Source organism: Pezoporus wallicus, unplaced genomic scaffold (genome assembly GCF_028554395.1).
Source record: "Pezoporus wallicus isolate ANWC-B61680 ecotype Strahan unplaced genomic scaffold, APGP_CSIRO_Pwel_v1 contig_8110, whole genome shotgun sequence".
NCBI classification, from domain to species: domain Eukaryota; kingdom Metazoa; phylum Chordata; class Aves; order Psittaciformes; family Psittacidae; genus Pezoporus; species Pezoporus wallicus.
The window spans coordinates 516,148-536,770 of NW_026641787.1; the positions used below are offsets into that span (position 1 = coordinate 516,148).

Below are 20,623 nucleotides of genomic sequence, written 5' to 3' on the forward strand. Positions count from 1 at the left end.
GAATGGTTTGGGTTGGAAATTACCTTAAGATCGTTTAATTTCACCCCCCTGCCATGGGCAGGGACATCTGGGAATAAGCAGCAGTGTTTTGGGGCAGGACATGCACACAGGCTCCGTCTCCTGCAGAATAGCTGAGAGCAGTTCTCCAAGTGCAGTTTCCCTTTGCTGGGACTTGCAGCCTTGTGCTTTAGCACCACACTCTTGTGAAGCCATAGCAGCCTTTGCACGGGTGTAGGAGGAAAGCGGCAAGCAGAGAGTTTGTGCTGGCGGTCTTTCTATAGGCGTCTGGTCTCCCTATGGTAGCAGTCACCATGGTCAAAATTTTGCACATCAGCCAGACCATAAATGAATGGTTTGGCCTCATGTTTTAGACACACTTAATAAAGGTACTGCAAACTCTGCTGCATCCCTTTAGCTCCTCCATCTTCCTGCCAGCTCCCTGTGAGCCCTGGCTGCCTTCCCTATGTTGCGGATAACACAGTATTGACTCTATCCCCATTGTTGATCCTCCCCAGGAGCAGCAGGTCAATACCATAGGGAGGATGCACTCCCCACGGGGCCAGTCTCCCCTGGTCTTTCTCTTTTCCAGCCAGCCTGCATGCTCAGTGTAGCTGGAGCAAGGGAGAGAGAAAGAATCTCTCAGATATGCCTTGGTTAGTGAACGATGGCATTCGCTCCCTCGTGGGAACACCACTGCTGCTGGAGTGATAAACTAGAGGTATTTGGGGATTCGAGAGGAGAGTGAGGGAGCTGGGAATGAGCAAGATATTGCCCACGCATCTCTGTGAACAGACATAGCCAGTGCATGGAAGCTGAGTTCAGGAGATCAGGGAGCCTTGTCCTTGGCTCTGCAGAAACAGGGACACCACACCTTGGGTATCAGCTGTTAGAAAGGGACTGAATTCATTTCATAGTCCTTGACCTGCCAAGCCCATACTAGCACAGTGCAGCCCTCCTCAGCTGCTGGGCAAGTAACAGCTCTTGGAGCCATTTGATGCCGGGAAGCTTTGGTCCACCCTTGCTATCGCCATGAGTGGCCAGGACCAGCGGAAGCAGCATAGCCAGTTACTCGGGTCCTCCTCTGCTTTCTGTGCCTGCACTATCCCTCTCTACCCTCCTCTCTTCAGCCCCTGTCTGCCCTCAGGGTAGCAAAATCCGATGTTGCCCACATCCCTGCCCTGCCGTCACCCTGTCCTCAGAGATGTGTATCCCGCTCCCCCTCCTCCCGCAAGCAGTCCTGGCGAGGCACCCACTCCGCAAGGCTGAGCAGAGTGTGCTGTGTCTTGCCCGTGTTTCCCAGGCCCCCTTGCACCCCTGCAGCCTGCTGTCCACCGCACAACCCCTGCGGTGGGAATGGCTCCAACACTAAGCCCTGCAAGCTGCTCAGCTGCACGTGAGTGCATTTGCCAGGCCCAGCTGGGGACCCGATCTGCCTGAAAACCACCTTTTTTCACTTAATCTCTCTTCTCCCCTGGGTTATTTTTTTTATCGCAGCTCAGCTCCTCAACCTCATTTCTTCTGGTTCCCCCAAAAGAGCCAAAGGGCAGCCTGGGGGCAGGCAGGAGGACAGGGATGCTGCATAGTTTAGCCCACCAAGCAATAAAGCTGCATCAGTGGCTTGAGGTGAGTTCAAACACCAAACTCCAGAGCTGCTTCCTTCCCCTCTTCCCCATAGACCAGGAGCAGCAACTTCCCGCAGCAGGGCTGGTGCCCAGGGAGCACAGCTGCTGCTCTCTGCTCGGGAGCTGGCTTGGAAAGTAGATTCCTTCTCCTTCGCCACTGCAGCCCTTCAAAATGTGTTTACATACCAGATGGGAATAACAAGTCGGAATTTCATTGGTGTTTGGCCAGGGAATCACTCTGATTTGAAAACCCTTCCATGACTTAGTAGAGGGACTGAAACTGGGCACGGAGTGATTGGCACATCAGGGTGCTTGGACAGCCCAGCTCCGTAAGGCTTTCTCACCAGAGGCTGTCAGACATGGTGCATCCCATCAAATCCTTTTGGTTTCAATGCCCATTATATTTTCCTAATGTTCCGGTGGGTTGTCACAACCAACTCTACATGCCATAGCCCACTTTTGTGCTACTGTCTGGACACGTCCCTACCCTAAATGATCTGCTTAATGTATTTTAGTGAATGTGCCTCCTAATGAGGCCGTCATCACCCTGTTGTTGCTGCCTGGGGGAGTTTCTGCAGTGACGCTGCTGCAGCGTGTGCTTCTCAGAGCTGTTTTCCAGGATGGGGACTTCACCAGCCATGGATCAGTAGGGAGCCTGGAGCTGCTCCCTTTGCTATCCTCCTTGGAACTCATTAGTGAAGGTGCCAAGACTTGACTAGATATTTAGTTCTCTGGCACTTCCTTAGGCCCTCGTGCCCTAAATAGCACTCAGCAGTCATTTATCATTGCAGGGCCCTCCAGGCAGCACACTTTCACATGGCTGTATTTATAGCCATGCCAGTTTTAATTTTTCGTTGTTCAGAAATACAGAAATACTTATATTCTCTGCTGAAATTTCCTATCGAAGCAGCCACACTCCAGTGGTTCAGTAAACGTCAGCCACCTCTCAAACGAAGTTTGTCATGACGTGTTTTTCTCTCCTCTCTTGATCTCCACTCTTCTTCAGGAAACTACCCTCATTCCTTTGCTAGAGGCTTTCCCAGTGGTTACAGAGCCTGGCTAATATTTGGATCTCACATCTCTCCCCTGTTCCATGTCTTGGCTTGTGCCATGTACTGGCCGCCTAAGAGCCACAAAATCAGTGGTGGCTGTAGGAGAGGCTGTAGCAGAAGGCTTGGTGTGGCAGCGTGCCTCCAGCTCCCCTGCATGGGGGCTCCTCCTAAGTCACCTCCTTCCTTCACCCGCAGCGGGTTTGGCAAACAGCCTGCAGAGCCGTCCCTTCCTCCATGAATCACAGCCCCACTCCAGTGCCCTGGTTCAAGAAATCAGCCTAATTAGAGGAGAGTGAAATGCTTCTCCTGCTTGGAGAGCAGCAGGTCCCCACTCTACTTAAAACTCCACATAAGACCATTAGCACGACAACGTGTCTCCCCAGAACTACACGTTTGCTCGAACGCTTGGCAGGCGGCCGACCAGATGTAGCCAGGTTGCCTGGAGGTGCCAAGCATAACAATTAACAGCCGCTTTGTGGTGGCGTTGGCAATGGCAGCAAAATCACAGGCACTTTCAACTGCCCACCTTGCTTCCATAGTCCTCCTGCACCCCTCCAAGGGGCACTGCTGGCGGTCAAGGAGATGACAGTGATGGTTCCTTGGGGCTGCAGGACCTTGATGACTTACCAAAACCGAAGTCCCACGGTGAAGGGCGCCAGCGGATACACATCCCCGCTCAATCCCTGAACATGGCACCTTGTTTCTGTCAAGATGCTGCATGTGTTTCATGCTGCCTTAAGCTGCAGTTCTGCAAACATGGAGTAACTTTATCCAGGTGAACAGCCTTGTGGAGTTTGTGAGGGATGCTGCTACGTTCATTGCTGCAGCGGCAGGCACAAGTTGCTTTATTAGGTCTTAATTACTTCCTTGCTATTCAAAATTCTTTAATTTGCCACAAAAAGGAGCTAGAAATAAAAATGTAGCACTTCTGCAGCTCGGATATTTGCAGCCGTGAATAATCCGCTCACACACTCATTTACTAATAGATACACTTCTCTAATTTCTTTCCCCCTCCAGACATTTGCAATAGCTCTTTTCATTCCCATCACACCTTTAGTGAGCAGTAAGCCAGTCTGTGTTTTGTTGCTCTTATCTCTTCTCTGAAAGCTTTTATTGACTGCATGTTGGTTTTGTCTCCTCACCTTTTCCATTTCCCACCTAGCCTTTTTCTTGTGTGTGTGCTGTTGTTGTTTCAAGGCTTCAGATCTCAGAGAAGTCCCTTGTGGAGCTATTTTGGATATTTCTCACGGCAGCAGCTGAGAACTCCTGGAAGAGGCAATGGCAGGAGCAATAAGGAAAAGCAGAACTGGCTCCAGAATATATTCGGATTAGAGGGGGGAGCTCAGTAAATTATTGAACTACCTGGATGAAGAATTCATATCCAAAAGCTATTTTGTCTTAGCGCCTGACTCACATTTACATTTAAGAGCTCAAATTGTTTTGGGGATGAGCTCCGAAGCTCACAGAAAACATAGAAGAAATATGCTTCTCTGCATATTTCTTGCTCCAAACAGAGGGAAGAGCCTCTTCCCTCTCCATACAGCGTGTGGCTGCATTTGGAAAACGCTGTGGGTCATGGGGGGGCCGGCTGGAGCCACCCCTCAGGCTAAAAGGATCAGTAGTGCTGGGCAAGCCCATTCAGAGATGAGTTTTCATTTCTACCCTCACACGTGCATGCAGCAGGCACCCACACAGCAAACTTTGAGGCTAAAATGGGTGACCTGGCTAGTTCGCTTTGCTTTTCCTATAACTAGGCTCAGAGGCACCCCTTTGCTGACGCAGGAGGTCGATGCCCCTCTCACAGGGATTGCACAGTGGGTCTGCGGCAGAAATCTGGTTGGGACAAGGCACCCGAGCTCTTCCCCTCCTCACATGGTCCCTGTCAGCATGATGGTGATGTGAAAGAACCCTCTCCTGGGTCATGGGAGGGGGACCCTGCCCAGCTGCCTTGGAGGTGATGGATGCACCAGGGTTTTGGCTGTTTCGCGGAGCAGGTTTGCAGCCAGGACAGGGGTCGAGCAGCTCAGGCACCGACTAGGGCAGAGGAGACCACAGTGCATAGGCAAGCCAGAGGCTACCTGCTCTGCTTTGACTGCCAGCTGCTGTTGGCTGGAGCAAGGGACTTTCCAAATCGCTGATGCACAAAACCACTAACAGCTCGGCTTTGATCCTGAGCTTTGAAAGGAGTCCTGAATTTTCCAAAGCAACCGCACTCATCAGAGGTCAGAGGCAACCGTGTTTGCCTGATTTCACTTCGTTGTGAGCCCTGCGCTGCATGTTCGGAAATGCCCAACTACCTCTAGGAAGCTCAGTTTTGGATGAGTGGGCTTGCGGCTGCCTTTGGAAACAAACCTCAGTGGCTTCCTGAGAAGTTTTGGTGGCTGTTAGCCAGCTTAGCTGGCCCCAAGAGCTTTGTGCAGAAGTGTTTCTGCAGGTTCTACACGGGGAGGTGTAAGGTTGGCCACCCTTTCACATCCTCTGGCTCTCCAAGCCTTGCCTTTCCTTGCTATGAGTACTTTGGACATCAAGGCATCTGGGTTGTTGAGGACTTCGCTGCACTGAAAGGGACTGGTGTTGCTCCCTACTGTCACTTGGTTTTTGTAAGGCAAAGAAAAGCTCTTTGACCAACTCAGGCAAAGCCAGCAGAAGAAATGCAGTTTCTAGGTCACGCCGTTCTTAGCAGAGGAGGCAAAGAGAGAAAACAGGTTAGGAGACTCTATAAACACCTAGCAGAGAGGGCCAATGCCCAAGCATTGCACAGCCTGGAAGATCGAGTCCTCTCCCACACACCTTGGAGACACCTTCTCTGACCTGCCTCTTGCTGTGTCCAGGTCCCTTCACACAGGGCTCTTGCTGTTTTCAGCCCAGCAAGCCTGAAGTTAAGCTGTTACATGTTTCAGGGAAGTGGAGAGAGGGGAAGATTCACCTCCAAGCAAGAAGCTGTACCACTGCATCCGCCCTATCTGCCCTGGCTCTCTGGAGCATTCCCAGGCTTTTTCTTTCCATGCTCCACTGGAGTCTAATACTGTATGCAGAAAATTCCTCATGCTTTTTGCTGTTATTCCTCCAGGGTATCTGTTTTCTCTTCCATTCTGTCTGGCTGTTCAACAGCCTGAACTCAGTTACTCTAATCCCTCCATCTTCAGTGATGTTCTCAGCTCCACATAATAAATATTAACAGCTTACATATATCTTGGGGTTCTTATGCAAGGACTCCAAATAGCTTTATGGTTCATATGCACATGGGGTTCACTTTATTCGCCAGCAAAACACAGCCACCGATGAGACAGCAGTTGTTTAGCAACCTACAGCGACAACACACAATAGTTAAGACGGGAAGTGAAGATAAATATCGTATCCATTTGAAACTCCAGGAGGGGATTGGAGTTGGCAGAATAAAAGTACTTGTGCTGAATTTTAGCCAGAATACTCGAAATAGCATTCCTATGCTTACAGGAAGAGAAATAGGATTTAAAATACCTAACCCATCTCTGGTGGTTTATTTGCAACTCACGTTAACAGCACTGACATTTTAGGATGTCAGCAATGCTCTTAACCAGAGAAAGGCAATTCACTTGAGTAATGAACTATATAGGATTACTCTAAAGCCCTTCCTCAGAATTTCTAGGAAAGAAAAAAATCAGACTATTATATATAAAAACCTATTAGCCATCACATTTAAAAAAATACCTATTTTAGGTAGCATCACCCTTCAACTGTGGCTATTTCCACCCCGCAACAACAGGAAGGCAACTGTGGCATCTTTTTCAATGGTGCCACAAACTCTGCTGATATCTCCTAGCACTCTCCAAACCTTAATGTCATGGGGAAAAAAAGAAAAGGAGAGAGGAGAGGACACATTCCTCTTTCTTCAGAGCACGGCAGCTGAGGGAGCAGAGACTCTGCTTGAGGATGCTGTATTTCCCCTGCATGGTCCAGGGAGCACTGGTGGCACAGAGTGGCACTCACTCACCATGTGCCTCTTCCCTGTCGGAAAGTCCAGGTGAGCCGAAAGCAACAGAGTGTTAAGTAAGAAGTAAATGGGAACAAACCAGCCCATCTTAGCTTTCCGTATTGTGGTGGTACTGCTGCCACTCTAAGTAGAGATTTAGCTTGAGCATGTTCCTGTAATTTTTCATCAGCTTTCTTTTTAGCCATTTATGTATATATCATCTGGACAATGAAAATAGCTTTGAGAAATTGATTATCTGACATACAAGGGCATGTATTTATAGGACAGGGGCTAATGGCTTTAAACTGGCAGAGGGCAGACTTAGATTAGATGTTGGAAAGGAGATCTTCCCTGTGATGGCAGTGAGGCGCTGGCACAGGTTGTCCCGAGAAACTGTGGCTGCCCCATCCCTGGCAGTGCTCAAGGCCAGGTTGGACGGGGCTTGGAGCAGCCTGCTCTAGTGGAAGGTGTCCCTGCCCATGGCTGGGGGTTGGAACTGGGCGAGCTTTAAGGTCCCTTCCAACCCAAGCCAGTCTGTGAATCTGTGTTAGTTTCAGCTGATGCCTCAGCTGCTGAAGAAAACCCAAACCCTGCGTGACTTGCCCACAGACCATGTACCAGAGCTGAGCACTAACTTCTCAGCTAATGCTAACAGCCGTGACCCTGCCTGGCTCTCCTTACGCTATTTAAAGATTGTTATAAATGGGTGTGCTGCTCGGCTAATGGAGAGCTTAAAATAAAAGAGTGCCCGGTGATCCTTCAGCAGCAGAGATGACCTCAGGTTTAGGTGGCATTGAAGAGCACCCCAGGACTGCAGAACCCCATACCCCAAGGCAGTCCAGGGTTTTCCAGGTCTCTCTCCCATGTCTTGCTTCCAGCCCAGGTTGGGGTGGACGTGACCCTGCCAAGCATTTTTTTGGAAACCATGCTTTTCCAGTGCTGCAGAGGCCACACCGCTTTTCCTGGGACCACGAGATATATGGATGGCAAAAGGGCATCTCACCAACACCCACTGAGCCCCCTTCACTAGCACGGGTGTGCTCCCCACTGGACTGCTGGAAAGGTCTCTCAGGGGAGAAGCAGGGAAAGACAGAACATTAGGGATGGGAGGGGTGATGGGACACCTCCTGTCTCTCACCCAGGCACCTCCACCCGAAGGAGTGATAACAGGAGTAAGAGCACAAGCTAAGGGAGGGCATTTGAGGATGGCTTAGGACAGAGATATGTCTTCAGTTCCGCACTGAAACCAGCCCCGACATAGCCTCCTCTTTTGGTCAGCTCTTTCTGGAGAGCCTCAAAGGCAGCAGGAAGTCTACAAAGCCTGTTCCAGTCTTTGCTGGGTTTTCTCCACACCCCTGGCATGCAGGGAGGTGCACATGGCTTCGGTCCTCCCCAGGAGGACATCCTGAGCCTTTGCATCATCTTCATCCCTGCCAAATCCTCAGCACACTGCTTCAGCTTGGCTGCCCACTCACCTCGCTGCCTGTGCGTGAGCATGGGGACTGGTACCTTCTCCCTGCCTGTCTCACCAGCCACAACCTGAGCACCTCCAGCCAGCACCTGAAGATGGGGCATGTGGAGCATCCCTGCTGTTCCTATTCCAGGGACAGGGCTTCTCATTTCTAACCTTGTCTCACAGGGGATAGTTCTTGAAAAATAAGATTAGCTGCCTCTACGGCAGACTTACTCTGCATATCCAGATCTTAATTTGCCAGCTCCTCTCCAGCAGTCTCATGGTGCAGAGCTGCACTGTTTTTCTTTCTTTCTGACTAGGACTTTATGTTTCAAGTGGTTTTGAATTTCACCACACTGCAAAAAGGCCCCTGCTCTTGTTTCTCCAGATCATTCTGGTTCTGTCCTCTCCCATCCACTCCTTCATTTTAAAGAGGCAGGGGAGAAGAGGTTTTTCCACTGTTGTTATAGCCTGCATCTTCCCATTGCTCCCTAAGGACAATATTAAATACCAGCGTTCACTTACGAGCCTCCTTCCCCCATACACAATGTTCTGTTTGTTTCTTTGACCTGGACTCCTAAGCCACAGCTTACATTGCATGTATGAAAAACCTATTTTCCTTGTCTTTTTTCCCAGTGGCCGTAAAGACACAGCTTAGCATGATCCACCCGCTCCTACCCACTTTATTTTCTTGTACTTCATAAACTGGTAAGTATGCCAAAGGAGAAGTTTGTTTTGCATGTTCTGCTTTATATAAGTGCGTTTGGCAATTCTTAAACTTTTATCTGGAGCATCCACAGGCTGGAATATTTCCCATTGGAACTGTTCTCGGTATAAGTTAGCAAATACCATAGATAAATGGGATAAAGGAATAAGCAAGAAAGACTTGTTTATACAGCTATTGAAATCAGTGCCAGGTTAGGGAACACAGATTAGGATTAAACAGCTTCAATTCCATTTCAGTCCATACCAGGCTCCAACCATCCTATTAAATAGCCATACAACAACCTGGAGAAGAAGATAGGATCCCCAGGTCAAGCAACATTTCAGAGCAGTCCTGGACAACAAGGCCAGGCTGAGCTCAGATACCTTAATTTGCTGCTCCTCACAAGGCAGAGGACACAGGTAAGGGTCTGCCAGCCCCTGCCTTGGTCAGCCTCAGGGACAAGGCACCAAACCTCACAGAACTCTGCTGCCCTCCACCCAACAGAACGCCACTTCCCTTGCAGAGTTGGAAGGGTCTCAACGGTAGGTGCCTCTGCTGGCACGTTCAGCATACCCAGCCTCCCCGGGTCTACAAGAGGGCAGGGAAATACGAGCCTCTGCAGGCAGCCCAAAAGCCCCACGCAATTCACAGGAAACCCTGCAGGGCAGAGCTGCACCAGCAGGACGTGGAAGGGGCAGTGGCAGAGCCACCCCTTTACGTGCAAGGGATCTCTGTTGTGTCTTCTGAGGAAGCAAGCGTTTCTCACTGCTCTGATCCTGCCCACATTATTTCTCAGTGAACTCAGATCCTGCCTCAGGGCACTCGGTGCTGTTTGATTTATCCAAAGGGATAAATCTCCGTCTTCTCCTTTCTAAGCTGGCACACCACAAGCACCTTGAACCTGCACGCACCATTGCTTTGCTACACACTGGCCTCGAAGCATCCTCTGCTACTTCATCTTCATCCCTTCCCCTCCTTTTCTCCTTCCCAAAGTGACCTGCCTGGAAGCAAAAAATACCCAGGCAGGAACGCAGGCCGGGTCCCTCACTTGCCTTTTCTGCAGTCATCCCTCTATCCCTCTCTTGGTTTGCCTAGTGCCTTATCGTAACTCCCCGCGGAGGCACAGGGCCCTGCGGCATCCCCGTGTTTGCTGGGGAAAGGCTCCTTCCCCTGGGAGGCAGCGAGGCAGGCGGAGGGGAACGGCTGCAGCGGGAAGAGGCTCGTTTGCCGCCTGCCGTCAGAAGCCTGAACTGAAGAGGAAGCTCCCTTCCGTCAGCTAGCCAAGGCTTCCCCGGACGCGATGCGAAAGCAGCAGACCAACAGGACCCCTCCTCTCCTCGCTGCCCAGCTCAGGGTGCACATCTGCATCTTCAAGGCAGCCGCATCCTTACATAGTTTTCATTCTATCCACCCATAACTTCCTGCTGTGCACTGCCAGAAGCCAGTACAGGAAAACCCTGTTACAAACGCCACCTGCCCTCTGCAACTTTCCCGATGGCCTAAATGTGCATTTTACCTACAAAAAAACAATAATGTGAATTTATAGTTTAACTCCAAGCCATAATCCAGTGCCAAAGCTCAGCAAATAAGTAAATATGGGACAAAAGCTTTACCCTCTAAGTCACCTGCAGGGGCTCAGGCCACTTCTACAACAGAAGCTTGCCTGGTGCGAGGTACAATCCCCTGTTCTGGGGGAACAGAGGGTTTCATCGGGAAGAGCTGTCACACCCACACATGACTCTGTAAGGAAGAGAGCAAGCCACAGAGGTGTCAACGAGTGTAGCTATAAGTTATTTATTCTGCAAAATAGAGGTATCTTCTATGGAGTTGAACACTGGAATCACAGCATTATGAAATCGAGTTGTGGAAACATTATGACAGCTCACATACACGCAGGCACACACATGCACACCTACACACGCACGCACACAGCCTCTGTACGGGCCCCTACTCTTGCATTATTCAGAGGAAGCCCTCTCTGCATCTTTATTTGCATTCAAGACCCCTTCCCCTATTCACAGGGCTCCTGAGGGAACGAGGTTGGTCAGGACTGGGTGCCTGGCACAGGCAACACGTGTGTGGAGAGCACTGTACACGCTCCCCAGCCCAGTGTTCAGCACATCCTGGATAGGAGTTAACTCTCAGCAGAACACAGCCCGCAGTGGAGCGCTCCCAGTCTTGCCTCAGTCTTTGCTTACGCAGCTGAGCACAGAGTGGCTGAAGGAGGCAGATTTCCACCTTAGGACACAGTCAGTGCTCCCTGCTCACCATGGTCCATGTTCCAAAGCCGGTAAAACTCTGCAAAATCCACATAGGGCTCCACACGCCCATCTTCGTCTGGCTGGAGGGAGTGGGTGGGCCGGGAGCGGAAGAGACCCCCATCTGAACTTGAGCTGCTACTCTGCGTGTGAGTATTAGTTGACTGGAGAGTCACAGTTGGGCTTTGGCTATGGAGAGAAAGAGAGAGAGAGAACACAAGCATCTTTATTTTCTCCATCTAATGTTTTGGACAAGAAAAGAATGAGAACAAGTGCCAACTTCTTCACAGATCAAGCTATCCTTAGCAAACTGCAACTTTTTAGCTGTCTCTTGCACTATCAGAGCACTAGAAATGTTGAGAACTGCTTGGAATTGATAAACACCAAAAGACGTTTAATTCGTCTTTATCTGGAAGGCCTTAAGTACAACCAGGCGTCCAAGGAACAAAGGACAGACAGCAGGAAAAATAACTGGGGGGAAGAGGCATGCACTCTGCTGGCCTCTCCATACCCATACAGTGAGGTTTACGGGAAGAGTCTGGCAGCAAGGAAAGCTATTCTTGCGTGACCTGTGTTGCAGCCAAAACAGCTCTAGTGCGTCAGCCTCATTGTTTCTGGAGCTACCAGAACACAATAACCAGAGGCTTTCTTCACTTTGCAGCATGTACACATACCACCCTGAGCCAAAGGCCGAACCTAAACCAGAACTGCTAACTAGCATGATTCTGCAAAGTGGACCCAAACAGGATCCAGTTCTAACCTTTATCCTTTTTATTTACCCCAGCCTCTGCCTGTGAGCAAGCCAACTTGTGCAGCGCAGCTTCTCCAGCAGCCTTACAGGTGACCTGCATAGCCCCTCTTCCTTATTAAAATGGAGGGCACCCACATTCCCTCCACACAGAGCACCCAACATGGCACATAAGATCCATGGAGAACGGCTGCTCGCTGCCAGAGTGCCCTCCACGAATAGCAGCAGATGATGCTCCCCAGGGCATGCTGCCAGGGCTCGCTTCAGAGCTGCTCTCTTTACTCATTCCCACTCCTCACACAACTGCTTTCCAGCTAACACATTATGCTGGCTGTCAATACTGCAGTCATGAGGGCCACCCTCCAGATAAGGGAATGATTGACAGGTAACTGACAGGTCTCTCTCTGCTTTTCAATCACTACAAGGTGTGAGGCACAAGGAAGAACTGCAGGTAGCAAGAGAGAAGGACTTTTACTTAGTGAGGGTGGGGGTGGCTTCATCCAGCGTTGAGCTGCTGTGAGCACCATTGACCATCTGGCCCTGGGAAGGCATGACAAGAGAGAGGGTGACACTTGTCTTGCTTGTGCTTTGGGAGCTGGAATATGGCACAGAGACTGGGTAGACACGGCCTCCTAAGAGAGAAAACAAACGAGTTATAAAATGTGGCTGAGACACGAATGACTGGGGGTGCAAATGGCAAAGAAAGGCCAAAGAACCCAAGAATTTATATTAAGCCGTCTTTCTTAGATGCCGTACTGTATTCTGTCAAGTCGTCACAGACTCGGTCTCAGAAGCCAATAATCCCTTTAATAAGAAAATTCCTTATACACCAATTATCTCCTCTCCTGATGTTAGGATAGTGCTGGATGCATCAAGAGACCTTATCTTCCACTCTTCATTTTGTTCCATTCTCTCCCCAACATACCTTGTGTTGGCGTCAGCGTAGGCTGGCTCATCTCACCCAGGGGGTACCCAAAATTCCTCACAAGCAGCGTCATGTCTTCATGCCGGGGACAGAACTTAGACCGTTCCCCACCACTGGCAAAAGTGTCACAGTGGATCCTCTTAACACGGTCTACTACTGCTTGTGCCACAGCATCCAGTGATGTCTGCTTGGCAAACTCTGTGGCTATCATGGCTGCAATCTCCTGGGCACAGAAGATAAAAAAAAAATAGAAACCCAAGAGGAAGGATGTTTGGGAGATTTTGCAGGAAACCTTTTCCTGCCATCTGATCTGAGAGTTTTTATGGCAACTCATACGACTGAGATACTTCCCAATCTCTCTTGCTCATAATGTGCCCTTGTGCCTTGAATCATCACATTCCCTTTAAGGGTCATTCCTAAGAGACAGGCAGCTGCCCAGAAAAACTGGCTTGGCAAAGCAGCTCCATATTATGGTATGGGATGGCATACAGGTGTTCAACCTGGCCAGCACTCACAGGGCAGATGAGGACCAAGGTGCATACAAGAGCAGATGACACCACTGGAGCAAGTTCATAGCCAAGGGAATGTTTTCCAGGCTCACCTGGTTGGCCTGCCCAGGCCCATGAGCTGCCTCCAGTGCCTTGTAGAGCCCTTCAGACATGAGCACCAAGAAGCCAGTCACCCCATCCAGTGAGTGCCCTCCATGGATTTCAGGCTCTGCTATGATGGGCTTTGATTTAGCAGCACTGGAAAGAAACAGTGTTATTTAGTATTTAATGGTAACATAGTAGGTAAGAATGGAGGGGTCACAAAGAAAAGCAGGGCTTGAAACCACAAAGTTGAGTTTTTCTGACCTGAGCAGTTCAATATCGGTATAGCCATATTTGACTTTGTAATCTCCAATTCGCCGAGTGCTTTCCTGTCCACGAATAGTTCCCACTTGTTTTATTTTTCCTGCATCCAAGCCTGCCAGATTGAAAACAAAAAAGATTTAACCGATTTTGGGAAACTTGCAGGACTTCCTTTGCTTACACTGTCAGGAATGAGAAAAGAAATATCCACAGATAGAGAGACTTGTAAGACAAAACGAGACGCCAGAGAATCATCAGGAGCCCAACAGGGAGAAAAGGAAGAGGAGTTTGCTGTGTTCCAAGGGTCACCTTTTCATCAGTTGTTATCTAGGAAGGAAAGAGAGAGATGCACACAGCCCAGCACACACACTCTGAATGGAAGGGCTGGCCCTGAGACAAAGCCCACATCCTGGTTCAAAGCCACCAGTGGGAGCTGGCCTGGGTGCACAGGCATTCACTGAAAAGGCAGGGGAACATCTGCTCCTGTCTGTTCTGGACTGTGTGATGGAGGAAGGCAGGAAGGGAAAATAAAAATGTATGTGAAGGATTCTGCTTTTATTTCTGCCTCTTACTGATTCCTGCTCCTAAACTCCGCATGACAGTTTCACCAGTACACTAGACTGCAGAGGGAGAAAAGGAGAACCACCTACAAGAGGCACTGAATTTTCTCAGGTGCTGAAACTGATGAGGGCTACTCCTAAAATAAGGACAACAACCACACAAGTACTTATTTAAATAAATTTAAGGGGATATACTTCTGGCAGGGGCTAAGGAGGAATCCCATCTCAAAGAAGGTTCTAACAGGAACCATCTGCATGCAGCTACTATTTGAGGCAGGACTCAGAGCAGATGAGCCACTTACCTGGGCTGTTCTGGCAATTCCCCTTCCCTGGTTATACCTAGAGCTAACAGGCAGAAAACGTTATTTTGAGGTTTTATCTAGGGATGACTGTCCTCAGGACAAGGTGAAGGCAGGGGTCCAACTGAAACTCTCCCTCTTGAGTCAAACCAAGCCTCACTGCACAGATGGCTCCACACCTACCCCAGCAGTAAGACACAACTCTGCCATCTGCTGCAGACCAAAGCTGACTCACCAACATGGCCTGGTTCATTTGCCAGCTCCTGGCAGGGGCATACATGCTGTCGACAGACACAAACACAGGGAGGCTTTCAGAATGCCAGAGAGGTTGTGTCTAAATCACAGCAGCACTGCTGGAGCACTAAACAAGCTGCAATGTGCTGGATGAAGAGCCACAAAGGCATAAGACCTTCCCCTCCCTTCCCCTAGGAGAGGTCCAACATAGGCACCATCATGACAAACGCCATCTCCACTACCTCTTATCACTGTGTTTCAACCTAACCCTACAGCAACCTCCTTTGGGCCCTCAAAACAGCCTGTGCTCACTGTCTTGCTCCACAGGCTCTCCCTTCTGCTGGGACTGCCAGCAGGAGAGCCACTGCTGTGCCAGGTTAAAGTCAGTGATTCTACCAGACCCCTGTTCTGCTACAGACTGCAGCCAAATTCTGCATTTTTGGCAGTAGAAAGACAGTCAAAGGGTCTCTTTTCCTAGATTCTTGTATTCAGTCTTCTCTTTCACATCACACACCCCTACTGCAAGAATATAAGTAAAAAAGGAAATGAAAGAGAAATAGAACAAACCAAGACCTAGCAGCAGAAAACTACCACATCAACAGCCTCACCACATAAGAATGTATCTACCAGATGAACCTAATGAAGAAAGCGAAGTTCTTCTTTAAGAACTTGTCTGTACCTTTATGATCTACTTAAAGGTACAGAACTATCTCAAGAAGAATTTGGTATTAGCAATCACACAAGTGGTCTGGGCTAGTTCTAGACCAAGAAAGAAAGCATGTCAAATGCTGTAAGGGAAAAGGGAAATTGCCTAAAGCAAAATGTCAGCATTAAGAGTTCAATAGTTACTGATGGGAAAGCAGTAAATGCCAGTGTTTGGCCTGGCTCTGTCTGAAGCGTAGCTGCCTTTTTTGTAGCAGCCTGTACAAAGGCATATTGAAACACATCATCCTGAGGGTGCAGCAGCACACAGAACTTAACCCAGCATAACTGTGGTTTGCTTCCAAAGAAGCAGTCAGATATTGTCCATCCCGCTTCTGCCCTCTGGCTATGTGCTTCCACTCCTGCTTTCCTACTGGCTCCAGCAATCACACAGCTGGAGGGCAAATCAATGGCAGTTTGGCAGTTGGACACAAAACACTTGGAAAAAAAAGGGTAGTTTTCTGCTGGTTCATTGAGCTGAACTTACTAACTCTGCAGCCTCACAATAGCTAGATATGCAGAAAAAGGAGGAACTGAACTTGTCAACTGAAAACACAGTAAGCTTCTTTTTGTGTTCATTTATTGTTTCCAGTGACTTGAGTCATTCCTGGTGCCCCAGATAAATGGAGAGATTCTCAGATCAGAACAAGAAACCCAACACTCACCCAGCTGGGAGAAGCGAAAAAGTTCATCCTCATTCTCTGTCGTATGGTCCACGTTGAGCTGAGTCACCTGCAGCCCATCCACCGTGGACTTGCATAGCAGTGCCCGATTGGTACCTGCAGTGGGAGCAGTGAGATGAGGTACCAGGTAGCTTTGCTGTTAAGAGGGGGAACATATCCAAATGGAAAAGGAATGGCAGAAGGGAATAAAGACAAAAAAGAAAAGAAAGCCACATGTGCTGTTTCATGATTATCTCCAAAAAGTAGCCTTGCTAGCAGCATAGTAAGCCTGTTAGGCAGCTCTTCAATCGGGCCTGAGCCAGTACCTCACAAGAAAGCCCTCAAATTCTCAGTGAACCTGCACTACTGCCTCTCAGCCCTTTTTCCTCTCCGTTCTTTGGTCATAACACATTGCATCAGCCAACACGTGTAGAGATAAAGAGCCAGGCTGATTTCAAATGCTCCTGTAAGTAACAAGCATATCATTTCTTGGCCACAGAGCAAAGAAACTGTCCCCCACATTCAAATTTCTTTCACTTCCCAGAATCACAGCCATCCTCAGAAACACCTAGACTGAGCTGCTGATAAAAAACAACTCACCCACGTTGGCAATATAGAGCTTGTTGTTGAGAACAACAGCCACAATAGCCATGGCTCCTCCAGAGATCTCCTGCTCTACAACCTTCAATCTCTCCACAATCTTCTGGTACTGAGGAGGCAGCTGGTGATGAGGGACACCCTGGAAGCCAAAATGAGGGAAAAACTGAAACGCACAGTCCACAGTACAGAAATCACATCTGGAATCAAAATTCTGTAGGGAAGGGACTTGTCTTGGCATATCTTAGCCTCATGCCAAGCCTGTGCAAGACATAAAATTATTTGCTCAATCCTAACAAATGACACAGCTCCAACAGGTTCAGGAAACAAGGGTCCTGTTCGCTTGAAGAACATGATCCACATCTGCCCAGATGCCATACAAGTTTGAGGCCTTGCCTCTCATCTGTGTCATATGGCTTTGTCCTGGAAGAGCCATACGTACAGGCTGAACTCCTCTCCATGATATATCCACTCCTTACTAACATAACCAATAATGTGTCAAAGTAATACCAGCATGAACAGTGGCAACTCTGGAAAATGGAGTTTGCTTCACTTCATGCAAGCTCCCAAAAGAGAGCCACGGAGAAATAATTTTCAGTTACAGCCTCCCTTGCACCAGACTAACAAATATGCCCATATCTCATCCAGCAGCCTGGATGGTGGGACCTCCAGCAGTGTCTGCTCTTAAGGCTACATTACCTCTGGTAGCTGGGACTGCAGGCTGGCCTTCTCTGCCAACGCATCATCAATAGACTCCAGGAAACTTCTTTCCACCACATCAAAAGCCTAAAAAAGGCCATAAAGACAAAGTAAGCTTTTATCCAATGCCTACAGACCTTTAAGGCTGCCCATCACCACCTCCATAGGACAAGCTCATGAGGGTAGATGATCACTGTACATTCTAGGATCACTACATCAACACTGAAACACAATTATTTCAGCGCAACTAGTTAACAGCTTGTAAAAACAATCTGCAACAGCTCAAAATAGGCGACAAAAACATTGAAATCACGTTCACAGCAATGTCAGAGACCTATCTGATCTTGTGTGCTGATTGTAAGAACTTGCCTGTCACTCAGGAAAGCACACGCACAAATCCATCTCCCCATACATTAACTTTTCCCTTTCACCCACTGTCATCTCCTTGGCAGGCTGACTTGTTCCTACATGTCCAGTGCAGATTAGCTGCAGCTTTCTGGAGAGCTCTCAGCAGTGTGCTGAGAGAGTCAGAGGGACAGATGGATATGAGGCGGGAGTGAAACAAAGCCCCACAGCTGCTCAGGATGAGTGCAACTGCAACCATTGGCAGATGTTTCCAACTCCCCCAGAAATCAGATGCTGCTCCCCTGGCGGCAGAAAGAGGAGGTGGGTAGTGTGAGAAGCAGGAGCCGTTCAAAGCCAAAGCTTCTTTACCTGCAGCAGAACTCGACGCACGTCAGCATCACTGTGATCTGCGTGTAGCTGACCCAGCAGCAGTTCTGCAGAAAGCCTCTGACCCACAAAGTTGGTGACTCGGTTGCCGTCATAGCCATTGAAGACACCATAGAGGTAGCAGTTGTTCTCGCTCCTGTCAAAGAAGACAGAAGCAAAGAGGTCACAGATGTCTGCAAAACACAGTAACAAGTTCCTCCAGACACCTCCTGCACACTCAGGCCCCACCCTTGTCTTCCAAGACCTGTGTGACAAACTAAATACTGCTTTTACCTGCCCTTGTGTTGGCAGGAGCCTGTGCCCCAGGTGCAATCCACGTACCTGAATTTTAACCAGTTGTCTTCCAACGGGTGACCCTCTGTCCCCTTGCCATCAGCACTGTAGGAACGGTTTGGAGCTGAGCCAACCCCAGAGAGATGGCAGGATGGTAAATCATCTGTCCAACTGGGCTGCTGTTCCTGGGAGACAGAGCAAAGAGAACATAAAAACCCCAAGCAGCCTGAAGGAGGATCCTGGTCCAGTACAAGTTACAAGTCCATCCCCACCCTCTTCTCAACCCTTCTTTCTCCCTTTGCCAACTGGACAGCACACCACCCCAGCCAGTAACTTTGTATTCCCTGCTGCAGAACTGCATCACTTACCACTTCCCTTCCCTGTGAAGCTGAGCTCTTGCAAGCAAGAAACCAGAAGTGAGATTTGCACCTGAGTTTCACACTCCATACAGCACAGCACTATACTCAGCTATACGCCTGGTGCACCAGACCTTCACACATTCATGGCAGGGAAGGCTCTGGTTCCCCGCTGGAGTCCACTCTCCCAGGACAAGGGACTGGGGCCCTGCTGCTCGCAGCCATCCCTGGAGCCACCACCTCCTTGGCGCACACTGCCAGGTCATACATACGCGGCCTGCAACTCCCAGCTGCCCGCTCCCACAGTGGAGCACCTCCAACCCCGCAGCACAGGCACGGCCCCACAGCCACCTGCGGCCCCACAGCGCTGCAGAGCGGCGGCCCTGCTGATTACGACCACGCAGGGTCCCCCGCAAGCTGGGACCCCCTGCCCTCAGGCGGCACAGGGGGCAGGAGGGCAGCAGCCCACCTCCCCTCTGAGAGGGGACGCTCCCCACCCTCGCCAGACCTCCCCTTTCCCCACACGGCACCGCAGGGGGCAGACGAGAGGGAGACCCGAGTACCCCCTCGCACCCACCTGGGGGGTGCGTGTGCACGGAGGGGGGAAAGGTGCCACTCACACTCTGCAGCAGACTCCTCCTCTGCGCCGCCATCTTGGAGCAGAAGCCACCTCCTCCTCCCGCCGCCCGCCCGCCCTGTCTCCCCCAGAGCAGACAAGTCTGCCGGGTAGAACGGCCACTCCTCACCGCCCCGGCTCCGCCCACCTGCGCGGGGGCCAATGGGCGGGAGCGGCGGGGCGCGCTGCCTCGGGTCGGTGTTTCCGTCCTGCGGCTGTGCGTGAGGGGTCTCTGTGGCGGTGGTGCTGGGTGGGGGGCTTGGTGGTGTGGTTTGAGCGGTGCTGTGCGGCTCCCGACCGAGGTACCGCGGAGAAGCTCATCCAGTTCCAACCCCTGCCGTGGGCAGGGACAGCTTCCACTAGACCAGATTGCTCCAAGCCCCGTCCAACCTGGCCTTGAACACTGCCAAGGATGGGGCAGCCGCAGCTTCTCTGGGCAACCTGTGCCAGGGCCTCAGCACCCTCATGGGGAAGAATTTCTTCCTTATATCTATTCTAAATCTACTTATTTCAGTCTAAAGCCATTCCTCCTGGTCCTATCCCTACATGTCCTTGTAAAAAGCCCCTCCAGATTTCTTCTTGTTCCCTTTAGGCACTGGGAGCTGCTCTAAGGTCTCCCCAGAGCCTTCTCCATTCTGAACAGCCCCAACTCTCTCAGCTCGCAGGGAAGCTATTTACACCTATGTATTTAGCTAATTATACAATTAGCTGTGTATGTAGTTACATATACATTTATATAATATATTATCAGAAATCTCCATTTCTTAACCTTAAAGCCTTTAGTCACGTGAGAAGGAAGCACCTTTTGGCCGCCACGGCAAGTGTGTGTGGAGGGGAAGGAAAGAAGGGCAGGGTTGTAAGAGTCCTATAAAATGGGGTCACTTTGGGAACCAGGGCGCCCTGAGGGAGCCTGCTGATGAAGTGTTTTTCTTAGCACCATGTCATGTTGGGGGTTGGACTAGATAACCTTTGAAGGTCCCTTCCAACCCAAACTATTCTATGATTCTATGCTGTTCTGTGCAGCCTCTAGGGAAGATCAAGATACCAGCTCTCGGTCCCACTGCCGCTCCATAGACATGACAACAGGCACCCATTTGTCTCTGCTTGGAGTCTCTCTCCTGCTGAAGCAATCCACAGACCCTTCCCACTCTCTTTTGCAGGTCATAACAAGGATGTAGTGGAACCATACCCTCAGGCCATCTATGGGAAGGTGTGTAGAACAGCTGACAGGTGGTTCTCAATACCCACCACAGTTTGGAGCAGTCCTTGGTAGTCCTGAGTCAGGCCCAACAATCACTTCTTTGCTTGTCTTAACAATATAGACAA

General features: G+C 49.9%; 1 protein-coding gene across 1 annotated transcript; it reads right to left on the reverse strand.

The window, feature by feature from the left end:
- Positions 1-10,563: 10,563 nt before the first annotated feature.
- Positions 10,564-19,417, reverse strand: TAB1 (TGF-beta activated kinase 1 (MAP3K7) binding protein 1). The gene is made up of 11 exons (XM_057425326.1): positions 19,302-19,417; positions 18,374-18,510; positions 18,035-18,188; positions 17,321-17,407; positions 16,625-16,763; positions 16,028-16,141; positions 13,571-13,682; positions 13,318-13,462; positions 12,717-12,939; positions 12,267-12,423; positions 10,564-11,232 (listed from the first exon to the last, which is right to left on the reverse strand). Exons 1-11 carry the CDS (start codon positions 19,332-19,334, stop codon positions 11,025-11,027), a joined length of 1,509 nt encoding a protein of 502 aa, XP_057281309.1. The 5' UTR covers positions 19,335-19,417; the 3' UTR covers positions 10,564-11,024.
- Positions 19,418-20,623: the final 1,206 nt, after the last annotated feature.

Excerpts from the sequence above, each read along its gene's own strand:
- TAB1 (XM_057425326.1), bottom strand. The coding sequence starts at position 19,334 with ATGGCGGCGCAGAGGAGGAGTCTGCTGCAGAGT. Across the intron at positions 18,511-19,301 it reads GGAGGAGTCTGCTGCAGAGT|GAACAGCAGCCCAGTTGGAC; the intron begins GTGAGTGGCACC and ends TCTGTCTCCCAG. Across the intron at positions 16,142-16,624 it reads GCTCTATATTGCCAACGTGG|GTACCAATCGGGCACTGCTA; the intron begins GTGAGTTGTTTT and ends CTCCCACTGCAG.